General features: G+C 45.3%; 3 protein-coding genes across 9 annotated transcripts in view; 2 read left to right on the top strand and 1 right to left on the bottom strand.

The window, feature by feature from the left end:
• yip2 (yippee interacting protein 2) overlaps positions 1–13,877 on the top strand; it is a 263,544-nt gene extending 249,667 nt beyond the window's left edge. For all 3 annotated transcript variants that reach the window (XM_075882775.1, XM_075882776.1, XM_037431692.2), the window contains 2 exons: positions 4,711–4,865; positions 13,635–13,877. In XM_075882775.1, the coding sequence (XP_075738890.1) occupies positions 4,711–4,865; positions 13,635–13,716 (237 nt within the window). In that variant the 3' untranslated portion in view covers positions 13,717–13,877. The remainder of the gene's footprint in view (positions 1–4,710; positions 4,866–13,634) is intronic.
• Positions 8,803–24,328, bottom strand: part of LOC142784408 (uncharacterized) — a 76,038-nt gene continuing 60,512 nt past the window's right edge. For 2 of the 5 annotated variants that reach the window (XR_012888607.1, XR_012888608.1), the window contains one exon: positions 12,056–12,205. Coding sequence is in view for 2 of the 5 variants with exons in the window: in XM_075882786.1 (XP_075738901.1) it covers positions 11,876–12,205; positions 12,688–12,774 (417 nt within the window). In the remaining 3 variants the exon portion in view is untranslated. Of the gene's footprint in view, positions 12,206–12,687; positions 12,775–24,328 lie in introns of all 5 variants that reach the window. The other 3 variants (XM_075882786.1, XM_075882787.1, XR_012888606.1) reach the window with 3 other exon arrangements.
• On the top strand, positions 10,529–11,713 carry LOC142784407 (uncharacterized). The gene has a single exon (XM_075882785.1). It carries the CDS (start codon positions 10,529–10,531, stop codon positions 11,711–11,713), a length of 1,185 nt encoding a protein of 394 aa, XP_075738900.1.

The following is a 24,328-nucleotide window of genomic DNA, read 5'->3' on the forward strand; positions in this document are numbered from 1 at the left end:
AACAGGGTGGATAGTTTTTTAACATAATCTGTCCTCCGTCTTTTAGCAGATCTGATGTTATCTGATCCTCATCAGTAGCTTTGCCTCTTTACATTCCCTCCAAGGCTTTTCTGACTTTTATCATTACTGGTGGGATGCCATCTGGGTTACTGCGAGTTTTTATAATAAGGTCGTGGTTGTCCTGGCTACTGTACATTCCCTCCAAGGCTTTTCTGACTTTTATCATTACTGGTGGGATGCCATCTGGGTTACTGCGAGTTTTTATAATAAGGTCGTGGTTGTCCTGGCTACTGTACAGATCTCTGTAAATCTTCTCCGCTATTTTAACTATACTATTCATATTGGTAGTCACTCTGCCTTCCTTGTCCCTTAGTGCATACATCTGGTTTTTGCCTATCCCAAACTTCCTCTTCACTGCTCTGATGCTTCCTCCGTTCTTCCGAGCGTGTTCAATTTGCTCTATGTTATACCTTCTTACATCGGATACCTTACGCTTATTAATAAACTTCGAAAGCTCTGCCAATTCTGTTTTGTCTATTGTATTTGAGGCTTTCATGCTTTGACACTTTTGAGGTTCTTCGTCTCCTAGGACAGCTTTCCAGTGTTCTGTCTAAGTACCATACCTCCAACTTCCACTGCACACTCCGTAATCATACTCGTCAGATTATCATTCATTGCATCAACGCTAAGGCTGGTTTCCTCAATAAGAGCCGTGTACCTGTTCTAAAGCGAGACTTTGAATTCCTGTACTTACCCTCTCAGTGCTAGCTCATTTATTCGCATCTTTCATGTCAGTTTCTGTCGTTTCTTCTTCAAATCTAGGCGAATTCAAGACCGTACTATTTAATGATCACTGCATCGTACCTTGCCAAGCACTGCACGTTGCCTGGGTGGGCACTCAGTATAAAGTCTATTTCGTTCTTACTTTTGCCATTAGGGCTCCTCCATGTCTACTTACGGTTTTCTTGTTTTTGGTAGAAGTAATTCAAGATCCGTAAAATATTACGTTCTGCGTATTTTATGAATAGCTCCCTCCTGGCCTTTCTAGTACCGATGCCATAATCTCCCACTGCCTGGTCACCAGCTTGCTTCTTCCCTACCTTTGCATTAAAGTATCCCATTAGTATAGTATACTCTCTTTACCTTACTCATTGCCGATTACTCTTTTCCCCTTTCCCCCATCGGGTCTGTGTGGACCTTCCCCCACCCCCCGAAAAAAATTTCTGGCTACGCTCCTGGTCTTGGCTGGCCTCTGGCTTTATCACGAACGATTATGTTGTAGTTACCGGGCACACAAAGGTAACTGCAGTCATTGCAGTTACCGTTTGCGAAAAGTGCACACTTTTCAGACACAGCAGAGTAACAACTGAGACACTTATTCACGTGCATCTGTACCTGTGAGTATGTTTTGTGCGTCATTTGTGCGTGACAAACCCGGGGCACATTTCGATCTGCTTTTCATTCTGTGCATGACCTTCCAATTCGTTGCTATCGCATTCATTGCTTCGTCTTTCCGGTAAAGCTGCGACTTTTTTATTGTACAGTATAATACTAGGAAGCAGCCACAATGGCCCCTTTTGTCGCACACATGCAAAAGTCCTTTCCGCTTAAAGTTTAGATGGAGGGCTGATACAAAATTTTGAAGGTAAGATAACTTGTGGTGTAGATAACTGTCAATGCTCTTGCATTATATACATAATAACATCTACATAATGAACGCTCGTGCTGTGTGCCTCCTCTTTGTTTTGTGTCTGTGTTTACCCCCGCTCTCCCAGTTTGCTGAACATTCATAATAACAACAAACAATATAGTCTAGAACATGATCAAAATCAATTTCCAAGTCTGTGTCGTGGCACCGCAGGTGGAGTGTGCCTCTGATTTTTCGCTACCTGTGCTGCCTGTGTCACAAGTTGACCATGATCCTTGCAAGCGCTCTCTCCTAGCAGACCTCTTCAATGGAAAGAGGGCACAAGGTTGCATGAAAGTACAAAAGCTAGTGTCTTTGCCTAAGCAGTGCATTTTCGTTGGGTAACGTATATTTACGTCTCGGAAAGAAACCTTCATTGAAACAAGCTGCCAATGCAGTGCTCATGTGCACGTGTTTGTTTTTTTTGTGCTCACGTAGACGGCTACGTTAAAATGAAAACCACTCTGGGTCCTGTCTCACTCAGTGCTATTTTAAGCCTAAGTTGCGACTAGGTAGTACAAAATCCTCTCAAACTAATTATTCTGTAATGCCCTACAATCTTTCCAGTGCCCTGTTCTCTCTCCTTCAGTCCTTGTCTCTATTTTAAGCTGTTTCTACATCCCAAGCTTCTAATAACTAATTAACTGTTGCACGCTCGAGCAAAGCTTTCCAGGCATGATAAGTGGGTTGATGCACCCGGTTGGGGTGAACTGGTGTTCCTCCGACATAAGCCAGCCAATGTAGTGCTTAGGAAGCCTGTCTTTAAAGGGCTTATTAATTGCAACATGAAGCGGCTGGAGTTGGCTGGTCATGCCACCAGGAATTATGGCGATGCCCGTACTAGCACGAGAAATCTTGACATCTTCAAATGGCCACTGTAGAAGTCGAGAACTAGAAGTGAGTGCTTGAACAATGTGGCCCCTGGGCAACGTTCCCAAACCGTTCTCACCCAGTCCTCCATTAAACTACTGGGCATTTACCTTTCTCATAAACACACACGACAACATTCCTGGGAAACTTTTGGCTCGCTGGTACGGTCTTGCGTTTGAAAATTATGAACTGAGGAAGTTTTTGCCTATCGGCGGTGCAGCACAACATAACCGTCGTTCGCTGTTTCTCATAACCCACCGTCCTTCACTTCACTTCCTTCGCACCCTTCTCGTTCATGGTTTACGTCATCGACATGTCAAAAAACACCAGGGTCTGCTCGGCATTCGCAATTCGTCCCATTTGGTAGCCATTTTGCCACCGTTTGTCCATTATGTACCGCTGAAACTTCATGAGCTTCTCCTCAAAGTCATTTGGAAGCTTTTGACTTACGGAGGTCAGTCGTCGCAGGCTGAATCCAAACCGTTTCATAAAGCGTGTTGTCCAGCCCCTGCTGGCTTTAAAACAGGCTCGTGAGACATTCTTCATGATGGCAACTTCTCTGGTTTTCGCCTTGATAATTTCACTCTTCACGGGCATTCCCTCTGCTCTCGAAAAAAATCGGTGGCAATTTCTTCCACCACATGGTGCCGGCTGGTTTTTGGTGCAGTGAACACCATGCGAGTTGCTGCTCAACCAAAGAGTTCCGCACATTCTTTTCATGCTCGCCGAGTTCTTGCTGCGCTCGTAAGTTCGATGTCTTTCCCACATGTTACACGACCTTCTGCTTAAACGCCGTGCTGTAGTGACACCGCTTGGTTGGTGCCATCGAATCTAAAGCACAATTGACACAGGCGTTTCGCGAGCAAGAGGCACAACTATACTGCACAAGTGCTTTCAGAAGAATGACCATTGACCAACTCCGCGGCTTCTCTCCGCGCCGTCTGCCACGCGATAGTAGAAGGTGGCAACAGCCGTGTTGAATTTCGCTTCTTTTTTTCTTTTTTGGAAACAGAGCTTGGCTGGGTATTCATTTCATTTTAAATTCCAGTAAGAGAATTAGGTATTTATATTTTATTTTAACACAGAGCAGGCATTCTGAGCAACACAGAAAAGAAAAAAAGTTTCATTTTTGTTCACTAAGTATTACAGCTAAGTGGCGTTAGCCACCGCTCGATCTAAAGGGTACAGCCATGTCAATCCATCCATCCATTGGTGGTTATCACGTGACGCGATCTTCGTATTTTAAAGACGATAGTCTTTCTTGGGGACGAAAAAATTTTGGTCTGTCTGTCTGTTTGTACATTTGTCTGTTTATCTGTTCTAACGATACCTCAAACGACACCAAACGGCCAACCCCATCAGCAGCGCCCACCAATATTGCTCAAGGTTTAGAGTTCATAGCTGTGCGATTGTCAATTAAAAAGCAATTATTGCGCATATCTGAGGTGCCACAACAACGCTTAGATGTTTTGTATGTCTGCCTTTATACTAGAAGAGGCACACACAAGTAACTCTAAGGAAAGTAGCGTTTATCGTGCTACGTTGACAGTGCAACGCGATGCTTAGAAAGGTGTTTCCAACGCTTTGCTACGACATCACGGTGGTGGCACCTGCCCGTCGCTTTGCGTTCTACACCTTATCACCCCCGAGACTGGCACGCATCTTTCTCTGCAAGCTGCACGCCTTCGTTTTTGAAGATAACTGCCAGATGGCGCTTGTGTCTAACGTGCCTCGATGCGCTTGTTCGCTTCCACTACACGCTCGAGGCACTCTAACGCACCGCCTCTAGAATACCATACACCGATTTTTTTTGTGCAGAACATCTAACGTTTTGTTCACTCTCTCCAGACGCAAGACTATCGTCTTTCGACAACATTTGCGGGGTCATATGCATATTTGGAATCAATTTTTTTCATGGATTTTCCAACGTGAAATCATGGCTTTTCCAACGTGAAAATGGGCATGAAACATTGTACTTGGTTCTCAAGAAATCTTACAAGTGAAGTTTATGAACAATTCATGTCACCGAAAATGTTGGCGGCACTCCAAAACAGGTCAAATACTACCTAAAATTTAGTGACTTCCTAAGTTCATATGAAGGAATCTATAACATGTTCTTTCTTTCCCCCGCCCCCTTTTTTTTTCTGTCATAGGTGAATGAGGCGTTTTCTTCTCAGTTCCTTGCTGTCGAGAAAGAGCTTGGTTCGGACCCGGAGAAGACCAATGTTAACGGAGGGGCCATAGCGCTTGGCCATCCCGTGGGTGCTAGCGGTGCTCGAATTCTGGCCAACATCACGTACGAGCTCAGGTACGCATTTCAGGAGTGGCAACCAAATTCTCTTCAGTTTTGTTACACTGCAGTGTCAAACCATGCAATCAACTTATAAAAAATATCGGGCCTGCATGGAATGTGCAGCACATTCGCAGTGTGAGCTTAAGGGCCAATAACTGACTAGAATGTGCAATTAGATCCTGATAGAATTGAAAACACCCTGAATTGTAGTGACAGATTCCAGCATCCTTTTCACTATGTCAATATGATTTATATTTAATTGTGTTGAAAAGTAGCAAGCAATCTCCTCCTTGCAAAAGAGGCCTAAATCTGGAATCTGTAGTTGATCACTTTGCTGCATGAAGTCCTATATAGTCTGATGCTGTCTTGTGCCATAGTTAATCCTCAAAATGAGAGTATGTATATTATTGTTTATCTTCACTCTATTCTGTGCTGCTTATGAGGTAAAAGGAGTTGTATGGTGATAAATGACACAGCCGTCACGGTAGCCAATGGGTCATGGCGAGCTACGGTGCTTGCGCATGAAGTGCACGCATGGTCAGTAAACCACCGTGCCCGTACACAAACCGCTCTCATGATTACTGTTAGCATCATGTGTTGTCACATGTCTATAGGCCTTCATATTCACCGCAAATGGAAAAATTCAGATTACAGATCTTAAGCGGCGTTTTCCACGTTACTAATCCGTGATTAGACACTCTGACAAGTTAGCTTTCTGCTGCGCTAAAGAAAATAGGTGCCACAAAAATTTCTCATCGCTTTCTCAAATACTATTGTAGGCACTTTAAGGGTAAATAAACTCAAACCTTGATATAACGAATTATGGGTTATAACGAAGTGAGTGAACAACGGCTGTCGTAGGTATAGTGTTACAAATATATGTTTATAACGACTTTTCAAATATATCAGTGGCCGGTGTGGCTTTGTTATATTCAGGTTTGAGTGTACTGCAAGTACAATTTAATAGTACTAACGACACCATATTCATCATCGTTTCGCAAAGTAGTGGAGCACCGCTACACATCTGTAAGGGTATGGACACACTGGCGGCACGGCACTCTGCCGCACACCGCTCACGAGACGCCACTTTTCTTTCTTTCGCGGAGCGTCATGAAATTTCTGCCACCGACCGAATTGCTCGCTGTTGCTGGCTGCCGCGCTAGCAAACCATTGATGAGTGCCGGCTTCTCCTCCCTTCCTTCTCACATCGGCAACACCTCCTCATCCATGCCTCTTCCTTTGTCCTTCTGTCGCAGAGAAAACAAGCAGCTAGCAGGTGGGCGCGCGCCTCGACATGTCTATTCTTGTCTCGCTTTTCTCACGCCGCTGCCAATGCGGGCAGCGTGCCCCTGGCTGCCGAGCGGAGGCACCATCAGGTGGGACATCGCCGCGGCGTGCTTCTCACCAATGTGCACGTACCTTAAGGCAATTCATGCACCTACATAACTGCTTGCTTGGTCAATCTTGCTGACGACAATGTAGAAACATCGCTCAGCTCTTGTATTGGGTGGGAAGTTTTAATCGACCTATGTGTTATGAATTTCACGTTATGCGACGTGGAGCATCATTTTACTCTTCTGCCACGAGATATTGCACATGTTAGGGTGATTCCTCATCTGACATGACACTTTTTTGTGAAGAAGTTTCAAGCACCTCTTTGACGCTGTGGTGGAATACTCAACCGTCACCCTGTTTTTATGTTCTTGTCATTGGGGACAGCTGCAACAGACACTGGCGGCTGCAACAGTGGCAGTAGAATACTGCATCACCTAAATCGACTGTTGTTAAGAGGTGGTAACGTCTTAAGATGGTAAAAAGCAGGCAGTGTTGCTCTCGCGGCCAAGGTGCCAGTAACCCGAATCTGAAGGTGCCAAAAAGCAGCCGTCAATCTCAGTAGGCACCAAGAGATGCTCTCCAGGCCTGCAGCACCTTGCAACAGCAGTTCCCAAGATGTGTATTTGCAGGCATGCCCAAGATAATCGTGACAAGCACACATGCTACACTCAAACCTCGTGATAACAGTCACATCTTGCATGAGAATAAGTTTGTTATGTCCAAAATTTTTTTTATAAAGGTATATTGTTATCACCATATTTGCAAGAATGTTCTTCATGTACTTCGTTATAACCGAGGTTTTGTTATATCTGGGTTCGTTATGTAGGGGTAAGAGTGTATCTCTCTCGGTAAAAAATACACCATACTTACTCGCATAATGAATACACATCTTTTTCCTTTTTATTTTTCAGTAAACTTTACGCCAATTCAGAGGGAGCTTTCATTAAGCGGGAAAACAAGGTCATGGGAGTTATAACAGTGAAAATTTCACATGAGGGTTTTGCTTGTCTTGGTCTGCGAAACGCACACTGAGTCATTTTTATAGCTTGAAGCTCTTCTTGTTTTCTCCCGTAACAAACATGCACGAATCGACGCCGAAGTTTCGTCCAGCCAGTTGGTTCCCGTGCTCGAGCGCATGTTCAACTAACTAAGTTTAAAACCAGTCGTGTAGATAGCGTACCAGCTGAACGCGCCCCGTGCAGCAGGTGTCCAACTAAGTTCAATCAATACGACAAACTCGACAACAAAAATGCAACGTCAACATTGAAGGTTCATGACGCACTGTCGTTACGGTTGCGCTTTGCATGGCCTTCGAGATGGAAGGCGTGTGACGTGTTCCTACCCCACCCACCCGCCATCTCGGAGGCCATGTGCTTTGTTTTTGCTTTGTTTTCTTGCCGCTGTATTTGCATGCCGCTATCAGCAAAGGGGTTTCTCCTGCATTTGACAGACGGTGCTCTGCCGCAAAAGGGCACGACTTTTAAATTTTGATTGGTGTCGTCCGAGCTTGCGCTGCTCGCAGCTGTTCATCATGGTTGATAAAGTATTTTTTACTTTTTTTAATCATTGTTTTGTGATATAATAACTTGATTTAACATTGTTTCGATCCTTAACGGCACTGGCTATCAAACGAAAATAAAATAAACAGATATATTAAAACATCTTTTTTTTTTCTTTTTTTCAAGGACCAAGGTGGAGGGCGGGTTCATGACGCGAGTAAATATGGTTCGCTCACAGTATACTTAACAAAAGGTGACCACTTCTACTGTCAGTTACCGGACTTCATTTCGCTTCGAAATAGTTGTAGACTTGTCTTGCCTTTTGCATCTCATCATGCTCATCAAGTCATCCTCATCAATCGACCATGGTATCTTTCAAAATAAAAAAATTCAGCACTTTGAGCCACAAAAGCAATAACTGATGGTGAGCATCAGTGCAAGCATTTTAGTGTGGTAAAATGTTGTTTAGCATCTTCGTAACTGCATGAGTGCACTTTTACAGTACCGGCATCGTCAGCCATAGTATATGCAGTCAGAAACCGCGATGTTGTCATCTGCACCAATGAAGTCTGTATTTGTACTCCCTTTCGAAGCGGTGCCTGTAAATGCTAATAAGTTGCGAAATTCACTGAGGCACCATACGCCATTGTCAACTAAGATGACACACACTAAGTCATCACCTGTCGCCAAAGCCCACAAGGAAACCGAGCAGGACAGTGGCTCATCTGGCGCCGTTCTAAGCACCAGTCATCATTTTTATTGCTCTGAATGATGCGATGTTTAGTTTGATTCTTGATGAAAGATTCAGCCATAACTGAGCAGGAACTACTAAAGTGCACAAGCCGAAAGCGACAACGCTGTCTACAAGAAGCAAACGACCATGCACGGAGTTTTTCACTAGTGGGAAATCTGGCGCTAGTATCTATCAGAGCTGCAATGCATGCTGCTTCAGACAGCGTGGGAAGGATGGGTCTTTGTTTGATTTTGATACTATCAGCTCCGTCTGGCTTCGCATGGCTTGTAGCCGCTTTGCCACGAGACAACAATCAGGAAAAGTTCAGCAGTTGAACTTCACCACCTTAACCTTTTAAGCTCACCAATTCAAATCGGGTGCAAAGTTGACAGTGGTCTGTTCCTTTATTCGAAACAAAACCAAAACACAGCAATAAACAATGCTACAAGTGCAGTCGAACATTGCAAGCACGATTGCAAGACAAAACTGCAGTCATTTGCATCAGCTAGGGGATGCGTTAAGGTGAAACTTGCCCCCTTCCGGAGTCACAGCAGCATCTACCCCTCTAGACTCGTCTTAGTGCAACACAAGACGAGCTTGCGCTCTGCCGACGCCCATAACTGCAATCCAAGCATTGTTTTGGCAAGGATAGTTGTGCAAGCTAATGCCCTTTTCATGGGCGGATAAAGCACACCGAGGCATAGAAGAGTACTTCACCATAGCACAGCACTTGATCGCCACGGGCACGTTGTGTAGGGGGGTTCACAACTCCACATGTTTGCAGGACCAGAGCCAAAACGGTGATGCAAGCTCCATTGACGGCATTGGCTGTGCACATTCAACAACGTGGCCTGCGTCGTACACCACTGCGCCGTCAAAAAGACACTGCGATGTTTCGTCAGCTGTATCTACATCAGGGTGTCTGGCGACCGGGAAAAGTCGGGGAATTCGTCAATCAAGCGAGACAAGTCAGAGAAAACTGTCTTGGGGCCTGCCCACACTACTAATGACTCGCACAGCCGATCGCTTTGGGCGGCTAGAGTCAGGGAAATGAAATTTCCATAGAAGGACGGTAGGAGGTGTTTAAATTCCACGCTCACTCTGCTTTTTTTTTTATGTAGGAAATCTTGAAGGCGATGCATTTTGGTAGCCAATCTTGGAGGCGATGCATTTTGGTAGCCAATATTGAAGGTTATGCTTTCTTACGACGTCAAGAGCCAGAATTACGTAATCGAAGTGGCACACCGCAGGTTTTCGGTGTCACCTATTTTTGTGCCATCGTTTGCACACACTGACCTCTACTAAACTTAGTTTGTGCGTTCTGGCTGCGGAGGCAGGGTAACGTAGCATATCGAGCCGAGCCACAACAATCCGCACGCAATAAATCCAGCATGGCGACGTCCCTTTGTTGTACAGTGCGGCTAGGCTCTACTACGACTGAAAGTGTGTGAATTGTAAGCTTTGCGTTCTCGCGGACGTTTTCCCGGAGTTCCTGCGTAGCGCGAATTGTGGTGTGCAACGTTGTCCTCGACTAAGTGCTTCTGTGATTTGAAGTGAACATATCCGTATATTTCTGTGAAGGTATATTCCGGAGAGAAGAAATCCGTCGGATCTGCAGCATTTCAGACGCGATCATCAGTGTCGCGCACTGCTTATCAGTGCTGTGTTTCGGTGTCGCGCGCTGCAAAATATTTTTTCGTCGAAGATGTCAGGAGGCAAGAAATGTTCCTTTAAAGCGGAGTGGGCGAACCCAAGTGTCTCCGGCTATGCAAGTTGGATTAGGCCTGTGGAAAATGATCCGCACAAAGCCATGTGTACAGTTTGCCAAAAAACGTTTTTGCTGAGCAACATGGGTCACAGAGCTGTTTCAAGTCATGCCTCTAGCAAGAAGCACATTGCTGCATTGAATTTTCTCAAAAGTGCTTCCCAGCCAAAGCTATTGTCATTTTTTTTAAAGCCCGACGGACTCCTCGCCTAGCAGTAGCGCTGGATCTGCGTCTGCTGCTACCGAAGTTGCAGTGACTACAGCTCCTGTGCAAGTGTCAGTGGGTGGTTTTTTGTTTAAGAACAACGTGACTAAAGCAGAAATATTTTCGTGTCTCAATACCATAATGACACATAAATCCTTTCGTTCTGCGGCAGCGTCTGCAGCACTTTTTCCACTGATGTTTTCCACTTCTGAGGTGGCTGCAAAAGTTCAGCTGGGTAAAGACAAGGTAGGCTACACCATTTGCCATGACATTGTGCCGTACTTTCGCAATATGTTGCTGTCGAGTCTCGTCAATGTGCCTTACCTGGTAGTCTGTTTCGACGAGGCGCTGAACAAGGTCACCCAGAAACAGCAAATAGATGTTCTCATTAGATACTGGGATGCTGCTGACGACAGCGTGAAGACTCGCTACCTGACGTCTCGTTTTATGGGTCATACGTGTGCTGAAGACTTGGCGTCAACGTTTCGTCAAGCGGTGAAGGAAATCAAAGGATCCAAAATCCTGCAAGTGTCCATGGACGGGCCAAATGTCAATTTTAAGTTTTTGCGGTCTCTGAAGGAAGAGCTTCGCGAGTCAGATGAGAGCCATATCCTCGACATAGGAAGCTGTGGCCTTCATGCAATCAGTGGTGCTTATAAGGCTGGCCACGTTGCATCTGGCTGGGATTTGGTATCATTTCTTCGAAGCGCCTACAACCTGTTCAAATGCGTTCTTGCACGTCGCGCTGACTTCGTCAGCCTCACAAGGTGCTCGAAATTCCCCATGAAATTCGGTGCAGTGAGGTGGGTGGAAAACAGCACTGTAATCTGTAGGGCACTGGAGATTCTACCACACCTCATTGTATTTGTGCAGCAGTGTAAAGAAAAAGCACACAAGAGGCCAACATGCTCAAGCTACAGAGTGGTTGAAGAAGCTGTGTCTAATCAGGTCTTGTCAGCAAAGCTAGCTTTTGCTCTTTCGATTGCTGAGGAATTGGAACCCTTTCTGCGTGAATTTCAAACGGATAAACCGATGGTTTCATTCCTGTCAGCAGCACTAGAGAGCATTCTGCGTTCACTGCTGTCGAGAATTGTAAAATGGGAAGTTCTCTATGCTGCCGACACGATCGCCACGTTGATGAAGATAGACCTAAGCATACCAGAAAATGCAGTAAATGTAGCCGCATTCGACGTTGGGTTTTCGGCAAAAAACGAGCTCCGCAAGAACAAGAAGTTGTCACAGCTTGCAATAATGAATTTTAAAAAAGGCTGCATATCGTTTTGTCAAGGCTTGTGCACAGAAAGTGGTGGAGAGATCGCCGCTTAAGTACAAGTTGGCCGTGGGTGCAGGCTGTTTGGACCCTGTCTGTGCATTGTCTTTAGAGGCTGGTCCCAGGCGGGTTACGCTGGCACTTGAAGTACTCTCGAGCACCACTGGATGACCGGCTTGCAAGCAGAGCGAGCCCATCGCTCCTACGTGAAGGTGTGCTCAGAAAGCAGTACACGAGCACAGCTGGCAAATTTCGACAGGAAGAAACAGAGGCTGGATACTCTGTGGACAAACATATGTTCCCAAGATCACAAGGAGCTGCAGTTTTTTGTTAAACATCTCTCGTGCTTGTCTCACGGCAATGCTGCGGTAGAGAGAGGCTTTTCTGTCAACAAAAAATGACTTGTTGAAAATTTGAAAGAAGATTCTCTTGTGGTACAGAGAGTAGTGCATGATGCGGTCTTGGCAGCAGGTGGCATCGCTCAAGTAGACATTACCGACAGGATGGTGAAGACAGTTCGCAGTGCCTACAGCGTCTACAGGGAGCAGCTGCAAACAAAGAAGAGAGAGCGGAAGAAACAACTGAATTAGAGAAGAAGAAAAAGAGAGCAGCAGCTCTGATTAAAGAGCTACTAGAAAAAAAGCAAAGGCTGCTTAGTGAAGCGCAACTTGAAGCTTCTATTCTTCAAGACGAAATAAACTCTCTCAAACCCTAATTGGAGTGCATTTCGAGAATGAGGGCAGTTGCAATAAATGTTTCACTCTTCAATGAAATGTGTTTTCTGTACCCTTTTAATATGCTTCACGGACCATTTCCACAAAATGGTGTCTGTTGTATAGGTCAGGGAATTTTAGCTAAAATGGTCAGTGAAAACCTGGAAAAGTCAGGGAAATTGAATTCTGAAATTTGCTAGACACCCTGCTACATGCTTGTAGATGCTGGAAAAAGTAACGCTTGTTTAAATTTCGATACACCCAAACTAATTAGTGTCGCACGGCAGAAACTGCAGATGACGAGCGGGGACACTCACACATAGTTTCACTTTCTTACCAGCGATGCGGTCGGTGTGCTCATCGGCGATCTGGGAGGTTTCTTGGCCCTGTCGACTGGGCTGTAACTAAAAAAAATTCGTGATTGCACTTGATCACATTCATTATGGGCATTAATGGACCCTCGCTAGGCTGTTTGTTTGGCAAAGTTCTAGCTAGAAACAGGCGATTCGCGCACAGGAGCAGCGGCTGCTGCAACAAGGTTGCAAGTGGAGTCCACAAACCGACATCACACGCGATAGGGTGCCACTTCAAGATCTTGAGGCCAACAGGCATATGCATGGGATGAGGGTAAGGAGGTGGCCACTCCCATCGTCCCCTGCGAGGGGGTTGAGCAAACATGGCCCCACACATTGACATAATAGGGAGGGAGCGCCACCGCCTACTGAGGGGGGTGTGAAGTTGGACCTATACATTGACATAATAGGGAGGGGTGCACTGCGATGAACCTTTGTTCCCCCTGAAGCCTACACTCACTACAGATCGGGTGTGATGTCACTGCAACTTTCGTTGGCTCTCCTAGAGCCAACAAAACAGCAGTACTGGACACACTTGCAATAGGCTTCGGTCGGTAGAATGAGCATTTAGGTACACTTTGGAAGTGAACTAAAAACCATATTTTAAACGCTTGCTGTGTCCGACCGATTATGTGTAGTATCCTAGTATTCAGAGGAAAACAGCAGGCTTGTTTTAGCCTTGAAATTTGATAGCGCTACCTTTTTAAGCATAATTCTGGTTTTTCTGGCTTGATTTCAATGGCTAGCAAGGATTTGCTGTCGTCACTTTTGTCGAGTGCATAGCTGGAACTAAGCACTAAGCTCCACAGCATCTACATAGGATGGTCCTCTAGCAGTTTCTCTTTATTATTTTCCTGGAAGTTGATTTTGCCCATCCTTGATAACGACTTTTGTTCTTTCTGTTTCCACAGGCACCGCAAGGGAAAGTATGCTGTCGGTTCTGCTTGCATAGGCGGCGGTCAAGGCATCGCTGTGATGATTGAAAATGTCTGACCTTAACAAGAGTCGTGCACTTGGCTTCGTTCGCAGTGTTATTGTTAGAGATGTATTTTTGTATTATGCTGGACCTGCTTTCGTGGTATTGTCGATAACATACATGTTTTACGTATGTACATGTACTTATCTACATCTTTATAAATGCAATTTTTAATGTTTTTGTGTTGTGTCACTTTCTGAGCTGCCATGAACAGCAACATGTAGACCTCCATAATGTCCACTACGTGTTGAACATTCTGCAGGTAATGAATGATTACAAAATGATTACTGTTCAAACTAAGCACTTCTCTGGTTTCACCTGTGGTGTGATGCCAAAAACATTCAACATGGCATTGTTGGTGATGGTTGCACATGTAGGTGAAATCTTTTACACAGTATTTTGTAAAAAATTAATGAGAAAATGTGATGTATTATAATTATTGCATGCAAGAGCTGGGCTACCCATGTCTAAAACTTTATTTCAGAATTTTAAAGCTACTACAAGAAATTTTCGGACGTCCAAGTCCTAAAATCAGGCTTTCGTTCATTTAAATTATATCAAAGAAGTGCAAGCTTTTATTTTCTGAGTTGTAGAAGCTTGTGCAAATTCTTGTTATGTATGAGATATATAGTCAGTTAAGGGGTTCATTAATACTTATGAATGATCTTTATAAGCATCTTCCCTCACAATGTGAACCCAAACGAGATAGCCCACGACTGTGCGCGAGGTTTCACAAGCCGCGACGGGGTGGTCTCTCGGGTGGGTTCGGGAGAGCTCGTCCACAGTGATCTTCTCGTTACTTTTCACGAGATAACATCTCATTACAGAGGAGAGCGACAGACTTTTCCCTTTCCCCATCATAAGCTCCACAGATCACAAGCAAGCACGCTCCGCATGCTCCAGACGGGGTCTTACCCCTCTAGGGGCTTTCTGAGCATGCTTCATCCGGATATTGATCCACTTTGCCCAGATTGTGGTGAATTTTGCTCTTTGAGTCACATGCTCTGGCAGTGCCCTGCGTTACAGGATTTTAAAACAGAAGAAGACTGGACGACGGCAATCACAGACCCCAGACAAGACGTCCAGCTTCAGGCTGTCCAGAGGGCCCGTGAACGAGCGGAGAGGCATGGCCTCTCTGTTCCGACATGGGACTAGCCGACGGCTGGGTGGGGACCTACATAGTTGGCCCGCTGCCTTGCCTCTCAGGACCAAATAAAGTTGTTTGTCCTGTCCTGTCCCTCACAGTGCTTGACTGTGCGTAGAAACTGGTTTGTAGAAACAGTCGCATACTTGAGGCCAGACATGTACACACTACGAAAAATGGGGTGCACTACAGGCTATAAATCAGCTAAAACGGAGCATGCATTGTTCAGGGTTCCAAAAAACGAATCTCTGTGTGCGCAGTGGCGGAGAGCGATCCCGCGCGTCAACAAGCAGCTGCAAGAAAACTTGGCTGTGTGCAAGCCGCACTTCTACGAGAGGCATATCTCTTAACACTTCAAGCGTACCGTGAATGAAGCTACCATCCGCATTGAAAGGGGTAGGCCTCTGCTACTCCCGGAAGCTGTGCCCACACAGTTTCCTAATTTTCCGCATTACCTGTCAAAGAAGCTGCCAGCCAGCAGGAAACGTGCCGCAAGAGTGACGCTCCAGCTCCACCCTGCAAGAAAATGGCGTTGGATGACAGAACACTCGTCCGCGCTGACACCGACGACCAACTTTGCACTTCATTTGACGACTTGGCCTTACAGTCACTTGTATGGGGAAAGCACACGCTGCTGAGTACTTCGCCCAGAACAATCGCTTGTGTGTGTCAAGCGTGTATTACATTGAGCAGGATAAGCACGTGTTGTGTGCAGACAAGCTCATTGTCTTTTCACAAGGAGTGGACTATTTGCTGCACGAAGTTAATGTCAAAGGAGTTCCACAGCAAGATTTTGCGTGTTGTAGAGAAAAGGACGAACCGCCGTGCCCATGGCGAAGCCCACCCGTCGACCTCCTCCTCTTTATTGCAAATGCACTGCTCTAATCCATGATGATGATAATGTCGCTCCTCGTCCTTTACACTATTTGCAACATCCTCCACACCCACCAGTGTGGCCTCATGATTAACAATATCACAGTTGCTGTAAACACTAAACACACAATGTTCGTCACTAATAGTTTGAGGTTCAAGTCAATCCACGTGGAACAATCCGGGTTTGCTCTTGCACCTGGTTTTCCAGCGGTGCTTCCGACACTTTTTCCATATACGTGCCTTCGAACGCGTCGTCTTCGGTGATGTTGCGCTCTCGATGATCAGGTTTCCTTGACAGAAACATTGTTTCTTCTGCGGGCTTCTGGTGTGGCTTATTTTGAGAAGTTTTGCCTTTGAATTTCTTGCCTTGGCTGTGTTCACCTTAGAAGCATCATCCTTCTTCCCCCATCCCGGACTTGATTGCTTCATTCGCTGGTTTGGCCCTGTCTCAATATACTTAATCGGTGCAGAGGTAGCTTGTACAGTTCGCATTCTTCTCTCCCTTGATGTTTATAGCTTACTCATAGGACTAATACAGGCAGCAGACTCCTCTGCCCTCGCAGTTTTTCTCATGCTTCTTTTGGCTTGAATGCCCCGTGATCTGCTTGTGTCAGACATTTCTACACGTGGCTGCGAAGACTGTGCAACATCTGAATCTGCTGGCCTTGGCTTGAACCTATTCTTGATATTCCTTGAATGCCTGTTTAGAACTTCAAAGGCTTCTTGCTTTTCATTAGTAGAACTTTGTCCTTCCACCATATGCACTTAAGTTATTGTAACTGTCATGTCCTTTGCTTCATTCATAGTGTACGCTGACGGAAGTTCCAACGGCGTGGGCCAGTTCTTTGAAAGTAGCGGTTCTGTGCGTGCTTGAATGCTCACTACAGTGGTGAAATCGGTGACTTTTCGGCTTCCAGTGCGTTCAGTAATTCGTCGCGAGTCTGAGCTGTCTAGCTTCCATGGAACAAGATTGCTGCTAAAGAAGCAAAGGCTAGATAGCGGCGCCACAGATGAAGAGTTCACATTAGCTTGTACTTCTGTCCATATCTTCTGCCTCATGGCCTCCAAGCAAGATTGTGGTGCATTTAATACGTCTGCGAACTTATATTCTACTATGACCTTGTCTAGAATGATCTGATGTTCGTAAAGCTCTGCTTCTTCCATCTCTGCTTCCAAATGATCGATATGATCTGCGTCTTCTACTTCCTTGTCGATTTTTTCAAAGCTTGTAATGCTCAATCAAAATTTGATGAATATATTGTGACTCAGTTACTGACGGACGCTCCACGTGTACTAAATGTTCAATGTTGGTCATGGCTTCTGTGACGGCCTTGCGCACTTCATTCCGCCTTGCAAACAGGTCCTCTATTATCCAGTCCAGCGTCGGAAATGTGAGAAATCACTGGCCCGTCACGTCACTAGGTGAAGTTGCACTCAACGTGGTGTCTGTCACAAACGCTTCGCAGCACAAAGTCTCAAGCATTGTCGAGGTGTCATGCTTCTTGATCTGGTTCTCGGAAACAGTTTGGCTTCGTACATCAGCTTCAACCAACGGCAGCTTCACAAAAGTCCTCGAGGCTGCGACTGCGGTCGAAATTCGTGAAGGCCGCTTCGTCTCAGCTCTGAAGGTCCTTCCTCTTGAGTTTCACGGCACTAAAATGTAGAGGAAAGGAACGAGCCGCCGTTCTCATGGTGAAGCCCACCCGTCGACATCTCCTTTATTGCAAATGCACTGCTCTAATCCCCGATGATGATAATGTCACTCCTCGTCCTCTACACTATTTGCAACACGTGTAACGACCCCACATTGCTTCTCAGAAAAGTCAATGACATGAACATTGGTCGAGGTATTGGCACTGTACACGAGTTTCCGCTTGCGCTCGGTAATACGAAGCTAGTGCTGTTAGACACGGCCATATCGAGCCAGAAATTCTAAGAGTCTCTTCTGAAGGCAAACTATGCGTTTTTTGCAAACATTTACGCAAAGCTCTTCAGAACCAAAAATAAAAAAAAAACAGCGCAGTCTCACAGGATCAACACTAGCAGCACACATTTTCATGCGAAGGATAGCAAATGCACAAGTCACTCGTTGGTAGAAGGCCAAGGTTTCACTCTACACTCAAACCATTGAACAGCTACAGCGAAAAAGTGCTGAGATTGGAGAATACGTCCTTGCTGACCGAATACAAGCCCTCCCACCAAAGCAAAGTCTTGCTATTGTGCAATGCTTTCAAGCTGCTCGCCGTAAGTCAACGAAAGGCATGCAGTACAATCCTGACTGGTTGCTGAATTGCATAATATTGAGAATGAAGAGCCTGAGGCTCTATGAACATGTCGGGCAAGACGGTATTCTGGTCCTCCCAAGCAGAAGCTGTTTGAAAGTCCATATGCGAAAGTACAAAAGCGGGTTTGGTTTCAATCTCGCTATTATGATCGGGATCGCGAGCAAGACCAAATCAATGGATGAATTCAAGTGCCACGGTGCTTAATTGTGGACGAAATGAAACTTTCAGAATTTGTAAATGTGGGCACTGGAGGAAAACTGGAAGGTCTAGTGTACTTGGGAAAGTTCACATTGGAAAGTTACAAACACCTTCCCTGTGACCATGGTCTCAGGATCATGTTTCAGCCTTTTTCCTAGCACCAGATACTGAGTGTATTTGCTTCGAGGGGAAACGTGAAGGCTCAGATTCTGTACAAGATTTTAATAGAAGCCATTCTTCCTGCTAAAAAGGCTGGACTGAAAGTAGATTACGGCACATCGGAGGGAGCTTTATGGAATCATTCAATGTGTGGCATTTTTGAGATTTCTGGCTCTTCGACATCCATAAAGCCATCTCCACCACATCCCGTCGACGCTGACAGGCACCCCTTCATTTCGGACTTTCTACACTTGGTAAAATCATAATGCCATCTCCACCACATCCCGTCGACGCTGGCAGGCACCTCTTCATTTCGGACTTTCTACACTTGGTAAAATATGTTATAAATGGCCTTTTAAAACAAGATACAAGACACATGAAGGATCTGTATATACTGAACACATCCGAGTAGTGCAAAATAAGGATAAGTGTCCACTTACCCTTAAAGTAATGCCAGAGATCACTCTTGCTCATGTGAGCACTAACAATTTAGAAAAGATGAAGGTGAATCTGGCCTTCCTTCTTTTTGGACCACAGGTAATTCGTGGCCTGTATTTCTACAAGAATGATATAGAGGAGGCATGCGGTGACCCTGTACCAACGCAAGCCTTTGTTTAGCTAATGTGGAAGCTGGTGCAAGCAATGACAGCACGCACTTCATCAGAAGGACTAAAACCTAACTCAGAACATGAAAAGCATATCAAATATGTGTTAGGATGCTTAAACCGAAGGGAGGCTCACGCCGTAACTTCACCAGCAGTATTTATTACAGCAAGCACTGTTGAAGAATTATGGGTGACGCTTCTGGCTACTCTTGATCTCATGAACTACGTTCACGAGAAACTTGGCTTCAAGTATCTTATGACATCCCGGCTAAGCGAAGACGGTCTCGAAAAGTTATTTGGTGTCATAAGACAATTTTCAGGTTGCAACGACCACCCTACTGCCACACAGTTCCTGCTCACTGTTAACTGCCTCGGTTTCTACGATTTGGACAAAGCTTCCAGCTGTGGCAACTGCGAAGGTGGTAATCTGACATTTCTCCTTGGTACTTAGGATGAAATCCAGCTGGACAGACTACTGGACATTGGGAAAGTTGAAGAAGCTTCTGACGTAATAAAGAAGGTTGCAGAGCTCTCTGATCATGACTATCCTGAAAAAATAAGCGACTCATGGCTCGTCTTTCTTATGGCTGGTCATGTTGCTCGGAAAACAATCCTGACGACATTGCAGTAGGATGGAAAGGTGGGCTAGTTGGTAATTCATGATGGTTCAGCGAACTGGGAGCGCGGGGGTAAACACAGACACAAAGCAAAGAGGAGGCACACAGCACGAGCGCTCAATTAACAACTGCTGGTGAGTTGTTAGTTGAGTGCTCGTGCTGTGTGCCTCCCCTATGCTTTGTGTCTGTGTTTACCCCCGCGCTCCCAGTTCGCTGAACCAATCCTGAAAACTGCTTGTAAGGAATGTTTTGATGAGCTATTTTCCTCAAAGGAAGCCAACGAAGATCTGGCGATGTTTAGCAAGTTTTGCGACAAAGGGGGCCTTCTTTACCCTTCGAAGAAGCTCTCGGGATTTGTAGACACCCTAAAAATTTGTTTTTCAATGTGGTTTAGCTACAACGAGCTTCACAGTGACAGCTTGGAAGAGCCTTTTTCGTCCTTGCAAAAAAAGAAGATATCAAGTTGGGCTGCTCACAACATAGTCCGAACCTCGCCAATCAAGTGACATAGTTTTTTCTGCTCACCCATTTGCATTTTTACTCAAAGGCACTCCACAAGGAGCGAGCATCTCCCGGTGAAAAGAGGAAGCACCTGAAGCTCAAGCGTGTCACCTAGGCTTGCAACCCAACGTTCTGTGGTGCGCTTGTGAACTATAATACTTTTGTTCTTGTTGATAAAGAAACCTGCGACCAATTATTAAGAATGCATTGTTGTAAACAGATAGTGAGTTGCTACTCGGAAATGCGTTGTATGACCGGCGTAACCAGCCAGAGTGCAGAAAATAAAATGTTTTCATCCAGATACCACTCGTGATTCTCATCTTTGAGTTTGATTATGCGTTAGCAAAAAAGGTATAGCGAGCCATGTATGTTACGAATAATGGGGCTTTATTTACAGATTAGTGCTTGAGGAAATGGTGGTTCGCCATGGTAGCTATCAAGGTACTGCAAACAATGGTTCACAACTGAGTCCATCATTCCACTTTTCTATAGCAGTTCTTGGTCACATCGGATGGATCGATTGATGTGGCTGTACCCTTTAGATCGGGCGGCGGCTAATGCCATCTAGCCGTATACTTTGTGAACTAACCACTAGATTTATCTTTTTTTTTTTCCTTTAAATGGTGAAGTTGAGGACTGGTACTTTGCAGTGAAGGGTTTAATTTTCACTCGTGCCTTGATTTTAGCCACCAATCAGATAACCTTCTTCTAGTTAATTCTACCCGCTTAAAGTCTATTTTGCCCTCCCTGTCCCTAAACCCGAGTGCTTTGAAAAACTCTGTGCCATCATCCTGAACTATAGGGTGAAGCCTTTAACAGAACATTATCAAGTGTTCAGCAGTTTCCTCCTCCTCTCCACACAAACTGCATACCGTGTCTACCCCTTCGTATTTGGCCCGATATGTCTTGGTTCGCAATACTCCCGTCCTCGCCTCAAACAGTAGAGAACTACCCCGAGTATTATCATAGATCCTGTCTTTGGCATTTTCCTGCTTAAAAGTTTGATAGGTCTCTAGTGCAGACTTCTTAATCATGCCCATTTTCCACATGTCAGTCTCCGTTTCCTTCACTTTCTTCTTAACCGATAGTTCTTTTTGGTTTGGCCACCTGCTGTTTTATAAGTATTTACGAGTCAACTTCCTGGTTCGCTTCCTCCATTTTGTATCGACATTCTTCATGTACAAGTAGCTGAAAACCTTCCTAGCCCAACGCTCCTCCTTCATTTCTCTTAATCGCTTCTCAAATTTTATCTTGCTGCTAGCTTCCCTGCTCTCAAATGATGTCCATCCCATATCACCTTGTACTCCCTGATTTGGTGTATTCCCGTGAGCTCCTAAATCAAGCCTACCTATTCCACGTTGCTTAATTTCTAATCTTGCTTGAACTTCTGATCTCATGCACAAGACCGCATTGCCGAACGTCAGCCCAGAAACTACGACCCCTTTCCATATTCCTCTCACAACATCATACCTATTGTAATTCCACAGTGCCCTATTTTTCATCACTGCTGCATTCCTGTTACCTTCAGTCGTCACGTATATTTCGTGTTCCCTCAGGTACTCGGTCCCATTGCTTATCCATACACCCAGATATTTGTATTTATCTCTTATCTCTAGCGTGACCTCCTGTATTCTAAGCTCACTATCTTCGTTGTCATTGAAAATGATGACTGCTGATTTTTCCTTACTGAATCTAAAATGTCCAGCTGGCAGCAGCGCCACCGCGGCAGCGGCTTGAAACGGAGTAACTACCTTGTTACTTTTATAAATATCCTTTAAAAGATTTGTGACTCCATCTTCCACACCTAGTGTGTCCAGTATTCCCCACAAGTCCTCTTGTGCCACGCTATCGTACCCTCCTTTGATATCCAAAAACGCTAGCCACAGGGGCTTGTGTTCGTTTTCTGCTATTTCGATGCACTGGGTCAGTGAGAACAGATTGTCTTCAAACCTCCTGTGTTTTCGAAACCCATTCTGCAGTTCCCCCTGCACCCCCTCATCCTCTATCCATGCGTGCAGTCTTTCCATCATAATCTGCATTGCCAGCCTGTAGACAACTGATGTCACTGTTATAGGACGGTAGTTGTTTCTGTCAGCTTTGTCCCCCTTTTTTTTATAGATCATGCTCATCCTGCCAAGTTTCCATCCATCGAAGACTTCACCATCGATTATTGTTTTGCTCACTGCATCTCTCAAAGACTGTTTACACTTCGGAGACAATGTCTTTATCAGCATAATTGGAATGCCATCTCGGCCTGTTGATGTACTACTAGGAACCCTCTTCTTAGCCCTTTCCCACTCTCATTGAGAAAATGGAGCCATTGCGCCACTTTATCTATCCTTGTCTATTGTGGTGCACAAGGCACTTCTTTGTTGAAATTTTTCTGTCACCCTTGTTTTTATATACTCAATAGCTTCGTCCCCTTCTAGCCTAGAACTTTGAGCTGTAGTTATAAACTGCTGTTCTAGGCTTGTCTCATTTCTTAGGGAGTTTGGATGGTTCCAAATTTTCGCAGCTGTCCTTCTGTCCTTCTTATAAAGATCTGCCAGCCACTGAGCCCCTTTTCTTCTAATCTTTTCATTGATCAGGAAGGATGCTTCCCTTATACTGCTTACAAAGATGTCCCCTTTTCTTTCAACATCATCTGTCGGTTCACCCCGTTGCTTAGCATGTCTGTGTTCCCTAGAGGCTTCCTGACGTTTTGCTATGGCTCTCTTAACTTCCTCATCCCACCAACTTTTGGGTTTGTGTCTTCTTTTCCGGGGTGACTTGTCACATGCCTTAGCAAGCTCTAGCCCAAACAGTCTAATCAGATTTGTGTATGTCCACACTGTTTCATTATCCTCAGTGATTACTTTCTCAATTTGTTTAGCATCAATTTCTATTTGCCTTTTTGAATAAAATTTTCCTGTAGTTGCTCATCTGGTCTCCTTCCCACTTTCGCTGCTTTTCCAAAACTTAGCTTGATACGTTTCTTATCACTCCCCAGACTGCTGGAGCCACCTTTATCTATGGGGATTCCCCTGAGCTTATCGTACATACTATATGACATCAGTGCGTAATCTATCGTTGACTGTAGCCTTCCCACCTCCCATGTCATTTGCCCTTCACACTTCTCAGTACTGTTGCAAATGATCAAATCATGCCTTTCACACATATCCATGATCATTTTGCCTGTTGAGTCAGTATACCCATCTATATCTTCTATGTGCGCATTCATATCTCCTAGTATACTTATCTCGCACACCCCTCCTAATTCCTCAATGTCCTTTGATATACACTCCACCATTGCCTGGCTTTCTTCTCTGGCCTTTGCTCCCGTCCACAAGTACACAAAACCAAGGAGTGTCATTTGCCCTGCCACTTTCTATTTTAGCCATAAATGTTCCTTGCATCCCTGCTTGACTCTTTGCCGACCCATGCTCTTATGTATGAATGCACCAATTCCACCCCCCTTTTTTCTGCCTTCTGTTCTATTGCAATATTCCCATACGCAGTCCAAATTGCAAGGTGTTTGCTCTATGTCCCGAAGACGTGTCTCCACAACCCCATATACCATCATCTCCTCCTGCCTACACTGCTCTTCTATCTCTTCCCACTTAACCTATTCCTGCCGTCCTGCATGTTAATATAGCCGACGTCTGATAAGCTCGGCCCTTGTGCTTACGTCGATTTCTTCTCCTACAGGCTTCCTGTGGCTTGAATATTTGTGCCCCCTTCAGAACCGTCTTTGGCCACACCATTGGCCTCAGAGCTCTGGGCCCCCCTAAAAAAGCTGTGGCTTGACGACCTATCCTATCACCAACCCTCCTGCACGTCGCACCACTGTAGTGAATGCCATCCTGTGCAAAGGGGCGAGCGCTGGGCTCTTACACGACTTGGTTCACTTCCATTACACTGTATCCGAGTTGCCGGCTCATACCCTTGATCACACAGTTGAACTACACTACCCTCTTTTCAATCCCACTAGACTGCCCCCAGACCTCTGGTACTGTGCATGTGGTCACATGCACACTCCCAGTGGCTTTTTGAAGCTTACGTATCTCATCCTTTAACTGTCCCATCTGCTGAACAGGTGGAGCGCGCGAAAACACGTCCTCACAGCTCGGAAGTCCGCACCGCCTCATCGATAAAGTTTCAATAAGATGTTTCAGTGCCATCGCACGCTCACTTTTGCCACCCTGTCAATATTTCAGTTCAGTTGAGCACTCGCGTTGCGCAGATTTGACTAAATGCGCAGATTTGAT

This window comes from Rhipicephalus microplus, unplaced genomic scaffold (assembly GCF_043290135.1).
Source record: "Rhipicephalus microplus isolate Deutch F79 unplaced genomic scaffold, USDA_Rmic scaffold_14, whole genome shotgun sequence".
NCBI lineage: Eukaryota > Metazoa > Arthropoda > Arachnida > Ixodida > Ixodidae > Rhipicephalus > Rhipicephalus microplus.